This window comes from Labrus mixtus, chromosome 15, assembly GCF_963584025.1.
Source record: "Labrus mixtus chromosome 15, fLabMix1.1, whole genome shotgun sequence".
Lineage (NCBI taxonomy): Eukaryota > Metazoa > Chordata > Actinopteri > Labriformes > Labridae > Labrus > Labrus mixtus.
Genome location: NC_083626.1, coordinates 17,015,859 through 17,037,367, shown reverse-complemented (window position 1 = coordinate 17,037,367; position 21,509 = coordinate 17,015,859). Strand labels below are relative to the sequence as shown.

General features: G+C 41.1%; 1 protein-coding gene across 1 annotated transcript; it reads right to left on the bottom strand.

The window, feature by feature from the left end:
• Positions 1-5,330: 5,330 nt before the first annotated feature.
• LOC132989642 (NUAK family SNF1-like kinase 1) lies at positions 5,331-20,892 on the bottom strand. The gene is made up of 7 exons (XM_061057374.1): positions 20,336-20,892; positions 16,869-16,989; positions 15,447-15,598; positions 13,747-13,812; positions 8,895-9,014; positions 8,170-8,302; positions 5,331-8,041 (listed from the first exon to the last, which is right to left on the bottom strand). The coding sequence occupies exons 1-7, from the start codon at positions 20,657-20,659 to the stop codon at positions 6,837-6,839; spliced, it is 2,121 nt and encodes a 706-aa protein (XP_060913357.1). The 5' UTR covers positions 20,660-20,892; the 3' UTR covers positions 5,331-6,836.
• Positions 20,893-21,509: the final 617 nt, after the last annotated feature.

Here is a 21,509-nt window from a genome sequence, read left to right as displayed (position 1 = left end):
ATTTAAATATCTGCTTAATGCTTTTTTTTATGACGCTCTGGGTTTTAAAACATCTGACATTTATATCTCTACCACACCCATGTCATTGGTCTTTACCCTCATGATCCTGTTCTTTTATTGATATACCAAACATTTCAGAAAACAAAACTGAAAGTGCATCAGAATTTCTTAAGTCAAATTAACAAATCTAAACGTATAAAGAAGTGAAGAAATTACAGGATGTAGAAATAAATCAGTAGAAGTTACTTCTGAAGAAACATTTAGAGGTAGCGTGAAAAGTTTTGCATGTTTAACCTGCTCTTTAGACCGAGATTTATAGTGTACTCTATTTGAGGACTGCAAATACATCAAATGGCCACAAGATGGCAATGTTGCTGAACTCTCTATGGTAAAGTGTGCCCTGACCATTTGATGAAATGAATGCTCTGCTGGAGAAAGTTTAAACAGGTACTGATCTTTTTGTGTTGCTTTTGTCATAACTTTCAGAAAGGAAACATAAGAAACCCTCAGACTGTAAAAGATTTTCTTATTCTATGATGACAAAAATGTCCAGCCACATGATGTATCCAGAAGCATGTAAAGAAGGTGAACATCTGTCTGTCATCATTCTATCCAAAGAGATGATGAGACTATAATATATGACCTCTAGTAACATCCAGAATGAGCACATTACAGATGTGTGTCTATCAATGCGACATCTCCTACTTTTTCTTGTGAGATTACTTCTGATTGCAGACATAGAAAGTTGTTTGAAGATAATATCTATGTTAACATATCTCACTTTCTTATCTTACTTCCATAAAGAGTTTGTTTTCTTAATTTCATCAGGACGATATGACTTCATTCCCAGGTCAGGTATCTTTATAGGGCTTATAAATATCCATTTTTATCATCTAATTTCTGCCGAGGTTTAAGTTTTGTTTTAAACTGAAAGAAGGATGTCAAAGTCAAACTGATTCTCCGTGCAGCAACACAGATCAAACTTAAATGACAAATGTCACCTCATGTTAGTATAACTATTGATTTTTTTAAAAGTCAATGATGTACTAAGACTCTAATATCTAATACTTTTTTATGCTACTGATTTTGCCATGTTCACAAATTCACAAATCAGTAGTCAAAAAAAACACAAATCAACATAAAGCAAATGAACATAACGTAAGGACAAAGGAACGCAAACTCTGAGTTCACATGTTTGTACACAGGATCTGATGCTGTTTCAAAAGTTGATCCTCTTTGTAGATGTTGTGAATGATTTTAGCTGATGACAAATAGGAATATTACAGATCTTGATAAATAATGTTAAACCAATCAGAATAATTTCAAGTAAGTGTCTAATTTTGTTTTTTAAACTATCATTAATACATGTGTTTTATTGGAAATAATGCATAATATATCAACAAAATAAGAATCAAGTAAGGTGAAAGGTCCATTTTACACTCACATGGAGGTTTTCGTTGTTCTCTTTAGCAGGTCAGGCTTGGTTTGGATGGAAGAGGAAGTAACAGACCTGAGCGCAGGCTTTTATAAAGTTGTGGTTGTGGCTTAAACAGGTGTGGCAAAGAAGTCAGATTTCGGGATGCAGATTGGATGGTGTAACCCATTGGTGTTGCTCTAGACCAGGAAAGGGCAACTTTGGTCACAGCAAGGGCCACATATATTTAATTCTCACTTTCAGAGGGCCAAATTGTAGGATACTCTTCGGTGGACTTATAATTCAACCAAAGGAAGGAATAAATAGCTTTTATCAGCCTCTATGATACCAACATTCATATTTTAACCTCCGGTACAATTGTTAATCCTTTAATTAACATTTAATGTGCTTACTTCAAAATTAAGTTTCTTTTCCAATGCAATGAACAGAGTATTTACTGGTTATTTTAGGATATTTTTCTTTCATTTTTTCAAATGTACATACTAGTGTTGTAGTAATCGAAATCAAGACCGGTCTCGAGACCACTGTTTGAAGGTCTCGTCTCGAAAGCATTTTTACTCTGTCTTGTCTCTGTCTCAAACTGGGCGGACTCCTGATTTTAAATTAAGACCAGTCAAGACCACTTCCGATGCTCCTTTCTAAAAGAACAAATTACTTCAATTCATTTGTAGTTTGATTTTTATCTCCCGGTTACCACCGCAACCTTCCTGGTGTTACTGATGAGTGGTGAGTGACACGCCCGCTGCACGCATGATGATTTTAAAAGTGATATTTATGGTCTTGGTCTTGACTTGGTCTCGATCCCTAAATGTCTCGGTCTTGTCTCAGTCTCATATCACTCTGGTCTCACATATGTCTTGGTCTCGGTTAGTGTGGTCCTTACTACAACACTAGTACTTAGTATACTTTCAGAGTTTTACAAAAACGATAACAGTCAATTATATCTCAACTGCATGTGGCCCACCCCTGAATTCTAGATTATAATTTCAATGTAGCCTCATTCTAGGAATCAAAATAAAGGCCCTTTATAGTATTTTGGCGTTGACACTTGCACATACAAAAAGAAAACAAATTCAAGGGTATGAAAGGATTTCTCCATCATAACGTCCCTGCCCTTCCCCAACCGCCTGAGCCCCAGTAAACAGCCTAAAATCCCAGTTAAGTCTAGCTGGTTTTGTTCACTCAACGATACTTTCATCCACACGTGAGGAACCAGAGAGAAAAGCCTCTTGGCCTGCAAGACTCTTTCCCTGGATTGCATTAGTAACTCTTGCAGATATTTGGAATACTTTCCCTTTAGTATAAAGCGTTTGGTGTGTGAGTCCATGCTGTGTAGTGAAAAAGGCGATGAGATTGATAGAAGGCCCACACACAACCTAAATGCTTAAAGCTGCAGCTTCCTGAGCTTCTCGTGAAGGACAGCATTATCATACAGCTTACTGTTCAGGACTCAACTTTCAAACTAAAAATCAACCTTTAGCATTTAATATGTCACGAAAAGGTCAAATAAAGAAAGAGTTATTCAAACTTACTGTCCACATACTCCCCATGGGACTGATGGGATTCATTCCCAATGTAAGCAGCATCTTGACCTCAGCAGTGGTCAGATACTCAGATTAGTTACCTGAGTTATAAGAGACATCTCAGAGGCCCTGAGATGATTATAACTGAGCACATCATGCCAATTTAGAAAGGTAAAAATATTGAGACATCTAACAACTCAGTGACATCAGAAATGTGAGAATCTGCCGACATGAGTTGCTATTTTGTGAGGGATAACGTTAAGGTAAGAATTGAATGTACACCACACTTTATTCATTGACTCCTGTTTTTTAGGTGAAAAAGGAAAGTTTTTAAATACATTTTGGGGAGATAAAAAGCACAATCTTCCACTCTTATGTAAAGCATAAAGATGAACACTGAAGTAAAGGACAGGCACCTCTAAATGATTTCTTCTGCTCAGTATTTTGTCAACAAAACATGTTTTGTTTCTCTGATTGTAAATGACAACAGAATGACTCAACAAGTGTTGAGAACGATAAGCAGTCCCTTAAAACTGCAAAGATTCTGAAATATATAAATACCTGGATCAGGTTGTGTCTTAAGTTGTTTATTTCTTGGAGTAAAAGCTCGATGGGGCGGCAGTAGCTCAGTCTGCGGGGACTTGTGTTGGGAACCGGAGGGTTGTCGGTTCAAGTCTGGTGATTGGTCTGGTAGCTGGAGAGGCGCCAATTCACTTCCTGAGCACTGTCGAGGTGCCTTTGAGCAAGACACCTCTCAAGGCGTTTTATAACACATTATCACCCCCCCCCCCCCCCCCCCCCCCCCCCCCCCCCCCACCTCCAGGAATATTAAAGTATTTCTGATTCTGAAATAAATGGAGAATGCGAAATAATTGAATTTCAAGCATGCAAGTAATAATGCGATTAATTCCAATAAACTATTGGAATCTAGTGATTAATCGGAATTTAAAAAAAAAAAATCGTTTGACAGCCCTGAATAAAATGTGAACTTACTCTGAAGTTAAGTGACATTAAACAGTGATAAAAAGTCTTATCTGACCCTCTAATGCTGAGTGTTTTCTTCTTTCAGATGTATTTTCTATTTAAGTTCATGAACCATCATGAAAACAGTCTGATCTGAATGTACAGTTCAGTGTTTATGGACTCTCTGTAGTAAATATAATGAAAAACTTTTGGTCTTTCACAATCATCTTTCCTCAAGTTCTGTGGATTGGGTTTTGAACAAAAAAAGAGAAAATGGTCCTGTTAACAATGATTTGTCATTGTTTCATGATATGACGCGTTTCAAAATATTTATCTTATCAGCTTTTAAAAGCTGCAACGTGATTTGTTTTGATTGCTCATCTCCTGCTGCTTCTTCTTGTACCGGCAGAACAAACATGCAAAGTATTCTGCTCTTTGCATAATTTATTTACCTACCCCACCCCACACACACACACATCTACACACACACACACATACACACACACACACACACACACATCTACACACACACGCGTTTCAAAATATTTATCTTATCAGCTTTTAAAAGCTGCAACGTGATTTGTTTTGATCGCTCATCTCCTGCTGCTTCTTTTTGTACCGGCAGAACAAACATGCAAAGTATTCTGCTCTTTGCATAATTTATTTACCTACCCCGCCCCACTCACACACACACATCTACACACAAACACACACACACACACACACACACACACACACACACACACACACACACACACACACACACACACACACACACACACACATCTACACACACACACACACATCCACACACAAACACACACACACACACAAACACACACACACACACACACACACACACACACACACACACATCTACACACACACACACACATCCACACACAAACACACACACACACACAAACACACACACACACACACACACACACACACACATCCACACTCACACACACACACACACACACACACACACACACACACACACACACACACACACACACACATCTACACACACACACACATCCACACACAAACACACACACACACACAAACACACACACACACACACACACACACATCCACACACACACACACACACACACACACACACACACACACACACACATCCACACAAAGCAACAACACGTTAACAGTGTTATCAGTTTCTCACAGGATGAACATTATGGATTTAGAATGATATCTCCTGCATACTGTACAACACTTGTATAAATGTGAACATTTGTGTTAAAATTATATGAACAATCATGATTTGTCATTGTTTCATCATATGACGTATCTCTTTTAAAAGCTGCACCATGTGATTTTTTTCTATGGCTCATCTCCTGCTGCTCCCTGTTCTACCAGCAGAAAGAAAAACAGGCAGAGTATTCAGCTTTGCATAATTTATTTACCTACCTCGCCCAACACACACACAAAATAACAACACATTAACAGTATTATCAGTCTCTCACAGCATGAACATTTGGGATTTAGAATTACATCTCCTGCATACAACACTTAATGTGTGGTGAAATGATATATAAACAAGCATGTGATCCAAACTCCACACACAGTTTCTGTTATTGCAAATGATGTACAGTTGATTACTGTGTCCTACAAATACACTTAACATGATGTGATGAAATAGGCAATGTCAACCTGTGAAGCATGTGAGGGCAGTCAAAAAACATCTAAAGGACAGATTAAAAACAATATCAAGTAGTTGGCAGTTATGATGAAGTAATGAATGAGTGTTTACATCTTTACAGAAGAATTTATATTTGTTGACTAATACTGTAGCAAACATTGAAATCTTAATAACGTCTTGGCACTTTATTTTAGAAAGTTAAAAACATCTTCTAAATGTTTATGGAGAGCTTATAAAATAGGGCGAAAGTTAAGTTAATCAAAAATGATCTTCAAAATAGAGAAGGTCCCAAATTGCAAATAGATGTGTGGTACCTTCCACTCTTTAATCAAACATAGGCACATAGGTAAATTACTATTAACACTTTGTTTTAATTCTCCACTCACGAAGAAGAAAAGGCTGCAAGACAATATATTTTTATATATATTTCTATTTCTGATATCCACTTCACTGTTCTTTTTTTATTTGTAAGTGATTCTAATGTTTTCTGCGTTTAAAAGAGCATAACAGGAGTCACTAAATCCTTTCTGCTTATTGCCCATAGAATACTGACACTTGGATTCCCAGATCCAAGATGGGGCTTCTTATTCTACTTCTTATCCATTTTTTAAAAAGGAACTAGCAGCATCCAAACTTAGATTTTCAAGGCTTCTGTGTAGAAATTAGCTGTAAAATCTTATAAAAGGAATCATTGTGCAGTTGAGGTCGGGGTGAATTAATTAAATGGACAGTCTCTGCTGACAAATTCAGGTCTATTCCCTGCAATTTGGCAAACACAGGATCCCCTTTAGGTGTCACCTTTGGCCTAGTCGCTCATTGTACTGCAATACATTCATGATATCATTTATATGATTTATATGATAGCCTGATTTTCGGGCCCATCAGCTCTGGAACTGGCTTAGTGGAAAAAGGTCTTAAATGACCTTCAGAAGCAAATGACACCATCATTGGAAAGAGTAATACATTTTTGTTGTTGTTTTTGTTATGCCTAAAACTGCTGCCAGGGGGGTAGGTGCCAGATGAAGTGATCGATTGTAGAAGATGAAACAGCCTTTTTTACATTTTCCACAACAAAGATTCTTGGGGCTTTACATTGACAAAGAAATTCATATTAGTGTCCACATCCCAGAGTTCCTCTAAGTAATTCAATGATGTTCGTCACTGATTATCACAGAAAACTGAACTGTAAAACCGACTTCAAACACCATTTTCCCCCACACAGGTGTGTGTCCATCATGCCTTAGACTTATGTTGGCATTTTCTTCTGTGCTCTAATGTCTCCATCAGCCCGGTCTGCCTCGGCCCTGAGCTGATCCAGATCCTCCTCAGAGCTACAGCCGCTGAGCTGCGTCCCCGGGGAGAAAACCCTCCGTCGCGTTTGGGCGCTGAGGTCTAGTAGGTCAAAGGAGTCCGAAGAGAAGAGGCTGTCCTCGCTCACCACACTGGAGGGACGGCTGCGGCGTCCATCAGCGCCCCCTGTGGCCTGGAGGAGCTGCTGCAAGGCCTCGGGGAATATTGTTTGGACCGGAGAGGGAGTTAAGTGGTGGCCATCGGGAAGATCCAGGCTGTGAGAGAATTTGCCGTTACGTTTCAGGATACCCTTCCTTCTTCTTACCGCCTCTGTGCGCATGGTGGGGCTGTCTTCTGCTGCTGGGAGACGAGTGTGCTGTCTGTCAGAGCACAAATCGCCTACATCAGTCTCTTTAGCTGCTGCTCCACAGATTCTTCTTTCTGAAGATGAGACATAAACTGACTCCCCGCTACACAAGTTCTTAAGTATCCCTTTCTTGGGCATTTTTGACGAGGGCTGGCAGAATGATGAGGCCGGTGGCAGACTTGTGGACAGGACTTCAGCACGTGTGTGGGAAAGTGTATGTGATCGATAAGGCTTTGGAGCAATGCTACAAGCTTGAGAGGAAGAGTTGTCTTTGGGAGGGCTGTGAAAGACTGAGTCAAAGCTCCTCTGGGGCTTTAAAATACTTTTTGGTTTCTTTCTTTCAACACTGGAGGTGGAGGAAATGGCAGCAGAGGAAGCAGACGTGGCACAAACACCTCCACAAGCTCCAAGTGCGGTCTGGGGAATTGCGTTCTCCTTGCGCGACTTCCTAACGCTTGACATTCCTCCCCGCACCCTTCCTCCTCCCCTGCCACGATCGCTCTTCAGAGGTAAACTAAAGTAAAAGGGGTGGGGAGAGGGCTGGGGCAGACGGGAGGAGTCTGGCGAAAGGCGCCCCGGGTCAACAGTCAAGTCGCTGGCAGCCGCGACCCGATGCTGCCAGTCGATGTAGCGAGCCAGCAGGGGGGAGGGACATTCTTGATGTGAAGTTGACGGGCAGTCGCACACACTCTCTTCAAAACCCCAGTTCACCCACCAGTGGTTGGCCACGTCTTCTATCGTAGCCCTCTCGTCCACACGTACTGTCAGTAACCAGTCGATAAGAGCGCAGGCATCTGGAGGGACAAGATTTGAATGTTATTAAAAGTATCCACCCCGACTAGAACTAGTCACATAAAGGAAGAACAGACACTGTGGTTGTTTGATAGGTTTATATAACATTTGTGAAAATTTGTAGGCTTACCGGAGGGGGGGTTGGGTCTGCGGTAGCGACCTTGGCTGATCTGCTCTGTGAGAGTGGCATGACTGGCCCCATTAAAAGGCATGCTGCTATACACCAGGGCATACAGCAACACACCCAGCGCCCAGCAGTCCACCTAGCATACAAAACACATTTTAGAGGAACACATCAGTCACCTAACAGAAAAAAACTTCACCATCAATCAAAAGAAATTGCATGGTTTAAAGTTGAATATACATGTTTACTGTTAGATAAAATACAACCAAAAGAGTTTCTAAAAATGTGCCCAATGTTTTACTTATCTTAATTCAACTGATTTTAGAGATTTAAGATTTTACCAGACCCTTTACTCTGGTCCTTTTGCAGCAAATCAAGGCAAACGCACTTTGAATCTGAGCTGATAATAACTTGTTTGTTGAGAAATGGGGCCATTTATGGAAAAGTTATAAAAGTCGGAGTAGTGTGCCCACGTAGAATTATCAACCAACTGTATTCCTAGCAGCTGTATGGAGAACTTTTCAGCACATTTTTGGCTTTATGGCCTTCAATTCAACCATTTGGTTGTTTTTGGTTACCTAGACGATAAACCGCATGTAATGGTATATCAGATCACTTGAGATTGAATACTGTATTAATGCAGCGCTAATGTAACTTAATGAAGCACGATTATTGTTTTGAGCAGTTTTCTAATGTGGAAACTAGTGGTGGTGAAGTGTGTGTCGACCCACCTCGGGCCCCTGGTACGGCAGTCCTTTCACTATCTCTGGAGCCGCATAGAGCGGACTTCCACAGTAGGTCTGCAGCAGGTTGCCTCTCTGGAAATGATTGGAAAGGCCAAAGTCTGCCAGCTGCAGGGAAAGAGGAGAGAGGGGACATGAAAGGATACAGTTTGATAAGAATCATTATGTGCACCTTGCTATAACTGCTTCAGAGCTACAATCTAACAATTGATTCATTTTTATTTTATGAAGCGAAAAAGCGCAACAAAGTTGACACCTGACATATTCAGCAGCTATAAACCTTACCCTTCAAGTATTAAATACAGAATGCCATATTGCCACATTGTGAATGAGCTGAATGCTGCATGTGACAAAGGATCTGACGCCTCTTTTTGATCACAACTGGGCTTTCTTTACCTTTTACAAATCCTTCAACCCATAACTTCTGTCAAAACTACCCCCCCCCTCCAAACACACACATTAAATTCCAGATCCCTTTTTTGTGAGTGCATACTGCAAACTCTAACCCATGTGGCAATAAAACAATAACTCAAAGCAAATCCTTTTAAAGGAGCCAAAAGTGGGCATGTTGAGCTTTTGCCAATGTAAGTGTGAGTTAGGGAAGAGAAGAGGGCCAAAAACATCAGGCCGCTCGCACACGTAATGGAACAATCACTCACTTGAGAGCTGCGATGGCCATAAGCAGACCTACCGAGGCTCCTCTCTATCTTAAGAGATTATTAACACGAGCGCCAGGCCACTATCAGCTCCTCGGCTGTTAAAAATACTCGATGTGACGGCTTTATTTCCGTGGAGCTGAGGTTCAGGGAAACAGAGAGCTCACAAACAGATGACACTGTGTATACAAGAGTTTGTATTGGACATACAGCAGCAATATAATGTGTGGACAGAACATGGGCTACTGTTTGTTTGTGTGTGTGTGTGTGTCCTGCTGTGTAAATTATTCTCCTGATTCAGCCCTCTTTTCAAACATTCCTCAGTGTTGGGTGCTTGTGTTAGACACGCGCTTTCTTCCAAACATACTAACGACTCGTGTACACGTGCCTGGGGATTACATGGAGTGCTGTGAGACGCCAGGCCTCTCATACCAAAGTTGTTAAACGGAGTGTTTTTCATCTTCGGGGCTACCTGTTGAGTTTCTTGTATAGAGTCATGTGAGGAGAAAGTGAAACTGAGTGCTTCTCGAGGAAAATGATACGGTTTGCCTCAGCTTAGTCTTTGTTGGTGTAGACCAGTGGTTCCCAACCTTTTTTGGCTCGTGACCACACTTTGACTCCTCAAACCTCTGGTGATCCCAGTCATCCAAAACACATACAGCGTTTTGCTCAAATCCATTTGTTTTCAATCATGTAATAGTTTTACTACAGTGTTGCAATTTAACATTTACTTTAGACCACATTTCATTTTCTTTTTTTGTATATTATTGTGGACAGAGGAAGACAGGCTGGGATGACATTTCTGCACAATGGATGACAGACAGACAGAGACTCTGAAAGTTTCTTGTTTTGGCATTGGCTATGTCCCAAAGTAGCCTGTGTTCAATATATTTTAATATACAATATACTATGACTTCATTTGAAATCCATGCCACCTCATGCAGGTCTCGACCCCAAGGTTGGGAGAGCCTGGCGTAAGGTTTGAAATGCCTTCCATACACTAGAAAAAAATATTTTAAAAGACTACAATCTGAAACCCTCTCACATCTAAAGACAATATGTCAGCATCTCACAGTTTTTAGTCACAAACAAAAAACAACAGAAAATATTTTGCAAAGAGACTGGGGTCACTAACTGCAAGACTACAGCTAGATTCCTTTTGATATTTACAGTTTTTTCCAATTGCTAACACACTAAAATGACATGCATAGCACAATTATTTAAACTGACACACAGAGAGCAAAACCTCTTCTCAAGTCTCCAAAAGTCTAAACACATTTTCTGCTTTACACACATTTAGCAATTCAAAATGGCACTTTTTAAATGCACTGAACACGGTTCTCTGCATAAGACACAACAATCTGACATAAAGTCACATGTTTGCCATTTCAAAACACTGCCATTCAAAATGACACTTCATGAGCTAATTGGCCAATGTTTGTGCCACCTGGCTAAACACCTCAATGGCTAATTGTTACCACTTCAATCAGGAAGTAAGCACTATGAAAAGACCACAAGTGAGCACCTTTTTTTTACAACAACAATGGAAGACATTGCAGAGAGAGGAAGAGGAAGAGTGAGAGGTAGGGGTAGAGCTGGTAGAGGAGTTCATGGCCAAAGAAGACAACAACTTTCAAATGAAATCAGAGCAACCTTAGTTGATCATGTCATCAACTATGGGCTGACAATGCGAGAGGCTGGACAGAGAGTGCAGCCCAACTTGAGCCGTTTTACTGTACTGGTATATGTAGCACTGACTTGTTTGGTGTTTGCATGTGTGTGTGCATGTGTGTGTATCTGCAAATATTTCTGTGCATGTGAACAATCTGAAGAATTTTCTACAATTCTAACTATTTTAGTATTATGGCAAAGCATACTAAAGATGAGAGTGCTTTTCATTATGCCCAACAGTGTGTGGTTGGTTAGACAAAAATCTGGTAATATGAACGAAGTGTGTGCCATTTGGTGCAAAAGTTTGATTTTGATAATGCTATATGTAGTTTCGGTTGCAGTGCTTCATTTTGCAGGATATATGAGGTATTTTGCAGTTTGGGTGTGTGGTTTTGTGAATTGTGTTAAGTATTTTGATAAAACCAGCCTAGTTTGCAAAATTGTGTTTTAGCAATTGGAAAAAACTGTAATTACCTATCATGCATTACTTGTCATAAATACAATGAGGCGGACTCATTAAAACCCCCACACGGTAAGAGAATACATCATATTTCAGGATCTAATTAACAATTTCTTAAATGAGTTCTTATAAAAAGTGTCTTTCATGATAAACAATAAAATGTGTTAAACCTGTATGATCAGTGTAAACTCTCGGTGGTAGGTGTGGTGTTTAAACAAGAAAGGTGTGTTCAAAACTCAAAGCTCTAAACAAGCATAAGAAGGTATGGTAAAATGCAAATACAGTCACAGGGTGCTGTGTTATCTGTTCCGCCTGTAAGTGGCGATTAAGTGCTGTATGGTGGTGTTATATGCAGTTGTAGAGTGTCTCCTGTGGCAGAAGTGTGTTGCAGCTTGAACACTCGATAAAAGGAGCCATTGTCCACCACCTTTTGCTCTATGTCGTTTTTCACCTGAGAGATATTACACCCCTCTATGGTCTGTTAGACACAACAGTAGGGGTAAATTAATTACCCACTCCCACGCCACACTGAGGGACTTTCTTTATTGTAATACTGTTGCCTTTATGAGTTTAAAGCAGGCCAGACTATCACAGCATGATTGAGTGCATAAATGAATGTGTGTCATTGCTAGGTCAGGTTCTCAAGATATGATTTACAACACGCAGACATAAAAGTATACGGCCCCTTTCAAACATGAACTCCTGATGTTTTCTGGAATTTCCTTTCACTCATGCACCTCACAGTGAGAGATTGACTTTGTCAGACACACGCTCACAACTCAAAATAGTCCTTTTGGGTTAGATGAGGAGCTTGGGTAAGTCTGGGCTTATTTGTTTGTTTTTTAAACTCCTGCCGAGATTATGTCTGATCATTTTTGAAACGGTCTGTCCCCTCCAACACTGCTTCTTTTCTGCTTTGTTTTGTGTTGTCAGGCACTTGAATTGTTTCCACACATTTGCGATTAACAAAAACTAGTTTATGTTCTCCAGGGGAAAGGTTCACAGTGAGTAACACTTTAGCCAGTTAGGAGGAAAAGGGAGGAGGAGGAGGAGGTTTTTCTTCAGTGAATACAACTTTTTCATATGAAGGACAAGATCACATAAGAGATAAAAGCTATTCCTTTGTCCACAAGGATCCCCAAATAGACACAAAAAGAAGACATTTTTACTGAGCAGTGATGAGTGATGACATTTTTTTTAGAAACACACTTATATGCAGGTTTTCCCAAAGCTGTGTGTGTGTGTGTGTGTGTGTGTGTGTGTGTGTGTGTGCGTGCGTGTGTGTGTGTGTGTGTGTGCACAAGACATCTGTGTCAATAAGCAGTAAAAGATAATCATGAATACTTCAGAGCCAACCTTTTACAAGAAGCAGATCTTGTGTATACGGCCACATGCATTGCACAGAGGCTCTGTCACTTCCTGCTGCAGCTCCTCTGAGAGGCTGATGTGGTGGGCCTGGGGTTAGCAAATGAATGAGGAGCCACCGAGAGGTTTGCACGTGGTGTTTTCTTTTGACGGGCAGACAGAGCTGACTTAAATTAAAACCCTCTGATTGGCACGATAGCCACTGGATTCCCTGAATTCCACCGTTGGATGTGCACAGATCCCATATAAGGAGAGGAATACCCAAATAAGGCCAAATAAAACACCCCGGGGTACTTTTGTAAGACTTTGCAGTATGTTTGTGCTGGTTCAGTGTGCATGGCTTAACAACACATGTAATGTACGGTGGGTAGACAATTAGTTTATCCTGTGGATTGTATGTTCTGAATGCACAGCACTCTATTTTGGAGCTGGCGACAAACTCTATACCCAACTGCACTATACGAAGCTTTATTCATTGCTTATTTAAGCTGTGTTAAAAAAGGTGGGTCTTTATCTGATCTATTATTACATACAATTTGTATGGTTTAACACTTGTGTCAGAGGACTTATCTCGTCTTTATAGAGGGATACAAATGTCTTGTTTTGGAGGGTTATGCTAAAATGTATTTTTCAAAACATGTTTGTTGGAAAGTGAAGGCATCAGTTTGTGTCTTTTCCTCACACTTACCTTCACATTTAGGTCTTGATCTAGCAGGATGTTCTCCAGCTTGAGGTCTCGATGCACAACATCATTCTGCAAGAGAGCAGAGACGCATGAGGTCCTCATTCACTTCATCTGCCCCTCCAGTTTACAGTAAGATGTTCTCTCTCTGCACACAGACACTAAACTGAGGGGCTGTGAGGTTTACAATACAACCATTTATTCATTTATATTTTTAAAACCATTAACATTCCACTCGAGCCTCGTGTCTCAGGGCCATGTGTCTCACGTATCGCAGAGCCTTGAGAAAAGCTCTGCGATTGCTTAAGCGTCCACAGGTATGAGGAAGTGCTTTGTTTGGGTTAATTCATCTGATGAGATGCGATTTGATTCCCTGATGGTATTAAGCACCTGGGGGGCAGCAGGAGGCCACAGAGTGTGGACAGCTGGAGGTTTTGAGGGGAGGAAAAATGGCATTCCTGGGACATAGAAAAGGAAGCAAATCATAAGAAGAGACAATGCTGCTTTGGATAACTGTGGCCACCCAGGACGCAGAGTTGCTGTCAGTTTCTCTTAGGAAGCACTCACTCGTGAGCCAGAATAGCCTCCTTTCTTCTGTTAATTCAATCGCCTTTAGAGCACTGTGAGTGGAAGGAAATGACCTATGATGTTAAACAATGTTTCGTCTTACGTATGTACAGTGTGTGTGTGTGTGTGTGTGTGTGTGTGTGTGTGTGTGTGTGTGTGTGTGTCTGTGTAAGGCAGAGATACTGAGAAAGAGGAGAGCAGGGGGAAATAAATCCTTGTGGTTAACCAGGTTATTATTCTTCTTCTATTTTTAAATAACAAGGAACAGATCTGGAAAAAAAAAAAAAAAGAAGCTTCAATAAAAGAAGCAGCAAATGACTGAGCATTATTTTCATTCTTCACGTGAAGCCTCAGTCATCCGTCCATGTGCCATGCATACCTCTCAGGCACATTCAATAATTCATTCATGCTGGAACATTCATGTCTATTTTGGGACAATATTTGAGGGCACGAGGAGCACGAAATCAACCTTCCTGCGTACTACAAAGCTGAATTATGATCTCCCAGTTTAATATGAGGCATTCATGCTCACAATGCAACAAAGAAGCTAAACTGCCAAAATACGACTGATTTGAAAAGAAAAACATTTCTGATTCTCACTTAAACTGTACTGCATTCATAGGATGTATGCATTTCCTCTAGAAATCCGGTTAATTGGCACCACTGCTGACTTTATGTCCACAGCAATAAAAGACAAAAGGGAATTTGTTCCTTTTTGTTCCTTCCAGGGCTTTACAGCCATTTGGGGTGTAGGAAGGAAGCTTATTCAGGCAATATGTTTGCTAAATGTGTCAGTGTGTGACTGTAAAAAACATTCAAGGGATAATGCGCTCTTAACCCAGAGAGATCTGAAAACTCCAGTCAAGTTTTCCTGAAGGATTTCCTGATTAGGATTTAGTGGATTAACTGTATTTGCTCGTGCACAGTGAAATACTGCAGCTTGTAATTCAGCACGTGTCACAAGTTGTTCCAAAGATTCAGACTCAATTCCAGTATGTACATGCAGAATATATGATTGTGTGTGTGTGTGTGTGTGTGTGTGTGTGTGTGTGTGTGTGTGTGTGTGTGTGTGTGTGTGTGTGTGTGTGTGTGTGTGTGTGTGTGTGTGTGTGTGTGTGTGTGTGTGTGTGTCAGTAGACCTTGTGGCAGTAGTGGACAGCAGATGTGATTTGTCTGAAGATGCCTCTGGCTTCTGTTTCTGGCAGTCGTCTTCTCTCCTGGATGTAGTCGTACAGCTCTCCCCTCCTAGCGTACTCCATCACTATCACAATCTTATCCCGGCTCTCGAACACTGCACAACACACAGTACACATATTTACTCGATACAGCATTCCGCAGAAGGGGTTTATAAGAGAGTCAGTCAGTGCCCCAAATCTTTGACAAAGATCTCGTCTTTCCTTGATTGTTTATTACGTGTGTTATTTTTTCTCTGTATTTTTATTCGGTTATTATTTTTATTCAAGGTTTATTTCTGTCCCTGTAGGTCCTTGCCTCTCTATATATTTGTCTTGAAAAATACCCAATAAAAATGTGATCACAAAAAAGACACGCGTCTAAAAGAGATGCGTCTCTGTTGGTGTTGAAGTTGAGAGAATAAAGCTGGATATTTGATTTGGGGGATAAATTGACCATGTATAAATTATATATGCTCGTAGTATGTGAACAAAAAAATCTATTTTTTCCAATCCAAAAGTTATTCACACTGACTGCAAGATCCTTACCTGGTTGAGGTTTACCACCAGAGACTTTGTGATTCAGTACTGGGAGTATAAGTGAGCAGGGTCGGTTGTTCCCTGTGTCCCATTTTATCACAGAATTGTTGTGAAATGTTCACATCTTTTCCCAAGCATTGGTTTAATCACACCACACTAAGTGTCACCTTAATATAACATTATCTAACATAATATAACAAATAATAACATTATTTACCATCTGATAGACTCCTGAAGAATAGGGCCAGTAGTATTCTGTGAGTTTGTTCAGTAAAATTGCCCAAATGAACAATGTGCTTGGAAGTCCTCTCCATTTAGTTTTTTCACAAGAAAAAAAGGCTTAAACGGTTTACAAATATATAGTTTCACTTTTAATAAATAGGCTAACTCTGGCTTTAAGGTCACACTACTCAAACAGGACAGGAGTAAGGGTACACTTCTTTGGGACTAGATTCTGCTGCAGATTTGGTGCTTTAGTGAATATTTACAGCAGCAGGAGAGTTTCTGTTGAGTAGACCAAAGACGCTACTGTGTCCATGTTCATGCAACTTTAGGGACTTAGTCTGTGTTATGGAGAAAGAAGCTTTATTGAGCTGTGGACTCATTCGAAATACTGGGTAAAATCAATACATTACTGGTAGTTGGTCTTCTAATAGCAGTTGAAAAAAAAACAGAAGTAAGTAGAATATTTTTATGGGAATTGTTACGTAACAACCCATCAAATCTTCACTGCTTTTGTCTCATTTACTTTCTTTTTGTAGTGTGTGTGTGTGTGTGTGTGTGTGTGTGTGTGTGTGTGTGTGTGTGTGTGTGTGTGTGTGTGTGTGTGTATACTGTGTTCAGACTTACCCTCGTGGAAGCGTATGATGTTAGGGTGTCTGAGCGAGGAGGTGATCTCGATCTCTCTCTGGATGTGAATTCTGTCCAGGTCGTCGGTGATGCGCTCCTTACGGATCGACTTGATCGCCACCTGAAAGAGAGGACGCCCGATTGAGTCCATGCGGTTACATGGGGAGCACTTCTTAAAGGAAATAACTTCAACAGAACTCTTCTGAAAAAGCCTGAATTAATTCATCTGAAAAGCAAGTAAAGAACTCATTTCTCCATCACATCTTCACAAATCAATCAACCAAGACCAAACCAAACCATCCGTATTACTTCCATAAACAGGCATGGAACAAAGCAATAATACTGTTGATACAAATACATACACACTCGCACACAAGCACACACACACATTTGTTTTAACACACGAATCAAATCTCTGGGTATTAGAGGTGATTATGTGGGTTTTAAGGACAGGGTGGTGAGAGCAGGTCTGCTGTGATCTGAGCTCGCTCAGAGGCAGAAGGTTGACAGCTGCACTGTTCACACTCTACTTCATTAATCCAGGGCACTCACTGTACCCCAATGTAACCCCTCAACTAACGAATGCACACACACACACACACACACACACACACACACACACACACACACACACACACACACACACACACACACACACACACACACCAAAACAGACGACACAACAGGAGTCCCCTAAACCCCTTTGGATAGAGTTACTGGCACCAAAATGGCACCATACAAGGACAAGACAGGGTCAGACGAAACAGAAAATCAGGGTGTCCTATTTAGAAATACAATGAACTCTAAATAGGACAACAACACTGAAGGTGTTGTAAAATATGCCAACGAGGCTAAAGAACTGACCAGACACAGCCTCAATCATAATCCTGTATTATTGTTTTTATCAGCTCATGTTTGAGTGGTCCTCTCCACTGGGTCACAGCTCCAGAATCTATATCAGCTGCTGGAAAAAAATGTCTGCAAGACATCAGAGGACACAATTCACATGCTCCGCCAACCACTATAGTTATGCAACACAACACAAACACATTCCAGGGAACTTCTGACTCTGGAGCTGACCTTAAACTTCTCTAACCGACATAGCGCTGTGAGGACAGCAAAATGTTAACAGTTAATGTTTTTGGGTTTGTGATGAAATATGAGACACAACAGTGGACACTCCGGACCGATTTGGCACCAGAACTGGATGCTTCGTCAGAGATTAAGACAAACATATTAAGTGGCTGTCGGATGAATGGCACATGTCCAAGCTTGAGGAGCTATTAGCATGTGGACACTTGCATGCTCATGAATGTTTTCTGACCCAAATACCTGCTGGCTGTGGAAGGAAGGAAAGAAGGAAGAAAGGAAGGAAGGAAGATAGGAAGGAAGGAACCGAAAACAAGTTGCAGGGATGATTAAGGACGGCGTGGGCAGCAACTACAGGGCAGGACAAAGAAAGAAAGAAAGTTTGGAACTCATTAAAAAGAGAATTTAACTGTAAAACCATCCTTGCTCTGACTTACCCCTCCGACTTTGAACTACTGCCTGTTTAGCAGAGCAAAAACAAGAGAGACACACAATGAGCGCTGTTCATCCTTTGGGGGACTTTTGGCATTTTCAATTTGGCAAATGGTGTATGCAGAGGGAGGGAGTCGGGGGAAATGTGTGTCTCTCATATCTTCTTTCTTAATGCAAATGTGCTGCATATGCTTCTTATTTAAGCACCATCTCTTAAGTGTCCTTCTAACCAACCATTTTTTATTGTTAGTTCTTCAAAATGATATGCTGCTTGTGTATGATAAACAGTTACCAAATGCATGCAGTACCAACATGAGAAGATTGTGTATGACTCATGCATTTGTTATCAGATAGTCTTTAGTATTATTGATCAAATGCATATAATAGGGCTACATGTAGGGCATGATGTACGTACAAAGCAGGTTCTGCACAGCTGTATCATATAAAAAAACATATATTTACATTTTCTGCAGAGGGTTCTGCACACACACACACACACACACACACACACACACACACACACACACACACACACACACACACACAGACAAATACAAATCCCAAGAGTCTGAGCATCACTAAAGATCCCTGCAGCATCTGTGAAAGATTTAGCAGCTGGATTACACAGGCTTCTTGCCAGATAGACCCCTGACCTTAAGACTCAAGACGCACACAGAGTCCCCTTGCTACTTGCTCCTAGCCTCATGAACAGACCAATACGTGGAAACTTGCTTGCTTCTTTCTTTCCTTATCTTCACAAGTTAAGTAATTCACATATGTGATGAGGTTATTGTAGTTATGCAACTTTCTTTTTTTTATATAAACATAAGAATTGACCCTGCAAACATAACATTTAAATGTTTGTTTTTTATCAGTCAGGCTCCAGCCAGCTGATGACAAGCCAACTCCAGAGTATATTAATGACCCTTCTTTCTTTCATTTCATCTGTTAAAATTAGTCAGCCACCTCTATGCAGCAACACACTCCAGCCTCCTCCTCCTCCTCCTCCTCCTCTTCCTCCTTCCTGTGCTATAACTGTCTCCCCTCCTGCCTCAATCCCTCAAACAGCCCCTTTCTCTTGTTTCCAAAAATAATGTCCATTTTGTTTCAAAGAATCTTTGGTATGTGGATGTGGGACTCGGAGGAACAGTAAAAGTAGCCAGAGGAATTCTGCCAACCTAACATTCACAATCTGATTGCACACAGATTATCCTTATTACAGTGTGTGTGTTTACTTAAAAAAAAAAACACACACAAGGGGAATTCTAGGCTAAAGGGGTATCTGTGTCTCGTGCTACAGATAACAGCAAAGTGAGGGATCAAAGCCTGGATATTCAAATTGTAAATATGAATATTTTTTTTGGGGTGTGTATGTGAGTGTGACTGAGTGTGTGTGTGTGTGTGTGTGTGTGTGTGTGTGTGGGGGGGGGGGGGGGGGGGGGGGTCAGAGTCCTATTGGAAAGAGACCTATTGTTGTAATTGTATCCCCTTGTTCAAGTGCTGAGTGAGTCAGACCAAAGGAATCTCAGCCTGGCAGCACAGGAAGCAAGAACTGTGTTCAGCATGTTCGGCATCAGCCCATGAGCTCACCCACAGAGACACACACACACACACACACACACACACACACACACACACACACACACACACACACACGTAGATATACATGCCATCTATAGGAGCTTAACTCCTTCTGCGATGTCATATTTAATAACCAGTGGGCTACATAAAATGCAAACAAGAGCAGCATGTCTGCATAAAGCTTTAAGGGGATGCAGAGGGTGTAAATTATGTAAAACACACACAAACAGTCACATCATTACTTATTTATCATCATTAGCTGTGGTGGGCTATTTCATCCCACATGTCTAGTAGTTAAGACTTCAAAAAAGTGTCCCTCAGGCACAGATGTTTTGGAATATTTTGCATCTTGTCCAACCACTCACCGTCCTCAGACTTGTCCTCTCCACCGCCTTCTTCACTTTGCCGTACGTGCCTTTCCCGAGCGTCTCCATCACCTCATAGCGGTGTTTTAAGTTGTGTTTGTGCTGGTGCTTCTTCACTTCCATCGGCTCCGCTGTGGCAGCCTGCGCCCGCTCCACCGCCTCCATGTCCGGCTTCCTCTGCCTCTTGTCCGCGAGTTGGCAGCCCAGAACCGGGGACTCACCACCGGCCTGACGGTCGTTGGATGCCACCTCCTGCAGACAGCCCGGCTCGGAGTGGTCGCTTGCGTTCATTGCGTCTCTGCTATCTGCCTCACGTCTGCCCATCCTCTCTGCGCACCTGTCAGGAGCCACCTTCACTGAACCGGTCTCCAAATTATTTTATTTTTTTTAAGCAGCTAAAGCGCTTGCTGGACTAAAATGTCATCCATTAAAAAAAAAAGGCTACAAACTATAAAAATTAAAAAATTTTAAAAAACTATACTAAAAATTAAGCAGTCAGTCCATTTGAGCTGCCGCTGTGTTTGTCCTCTCTCACACTCTCTTTCTAACTCAGCAACAGGAGCGATGGGAACCACATGCTCCGGAGCGACGGGAGGGGGTGGAGCCTCCTCATTCCAAAGACTGCTCAGCAACATCCCGGCGCGTCACACTCTTTTTGGGATCGTTTGGGGTTTTCTCCGGGGGGTTACGTTTTTGACCAGAGGGAGGTGGATGAAGGCATGTTTGGAATGTCATGCGGGGTCAGACCCTCGCCCGAAATCAACCACTAAAGTCAGACACGTTTGTTTATGCATCGCCATGCGGTGAGCTCCGGACAAATAAATCCTTGAAAACACTTGGAAGAAACTTAGAGGAGGTAGAGACTTTGAAGTCAGAGAGAGTGATCACAGTTGTTTAGACTGCAGGCTAAAATTCATTAGTTTCATTTCAAGTCCACGTGTAAATAAAACATAAATACATGAAGGTTTCTGATTTATGGAAAGGCCATTAGTGTAGCCTATTAGGCCTACTTGTAGCCTAACTTAATAACCATACAAATATTCACCACAGTATTACAGGGCCACTAAACAATCATTTACCACGAATACTTTACAACTCTATGGAAGACCAAAGATGACTTCCATACATACATTTTATTAACTACCTTTACCCATGATAAGGAGTGGGAATAACA

Bases quoted from the DNA above. Each gene is read 5' to 3' on its own strand.
- LOC132989642 (XM_061057374.1), bottom strand. From the start codon at position 20,659: ATGGGCAGACGTGAGGCAGATAGCAGAGACGCAATGAACGCAAGCGAC. The intron at 16,990-20,335 runs GTGAGTGGTTGG...CCTCTCTTTCAG, and splicing joins AGAGGACAAGTCTGAGGACG to GTGGCGATCAAGTCGATCCG. The intron at 13,813-15,446 runs GTCTACTGACAC...GCTCTCTTGCAG, and splicing joins CTGTCCACTACTGCCACAAG to AATGATGTTGTGCATCGAGA.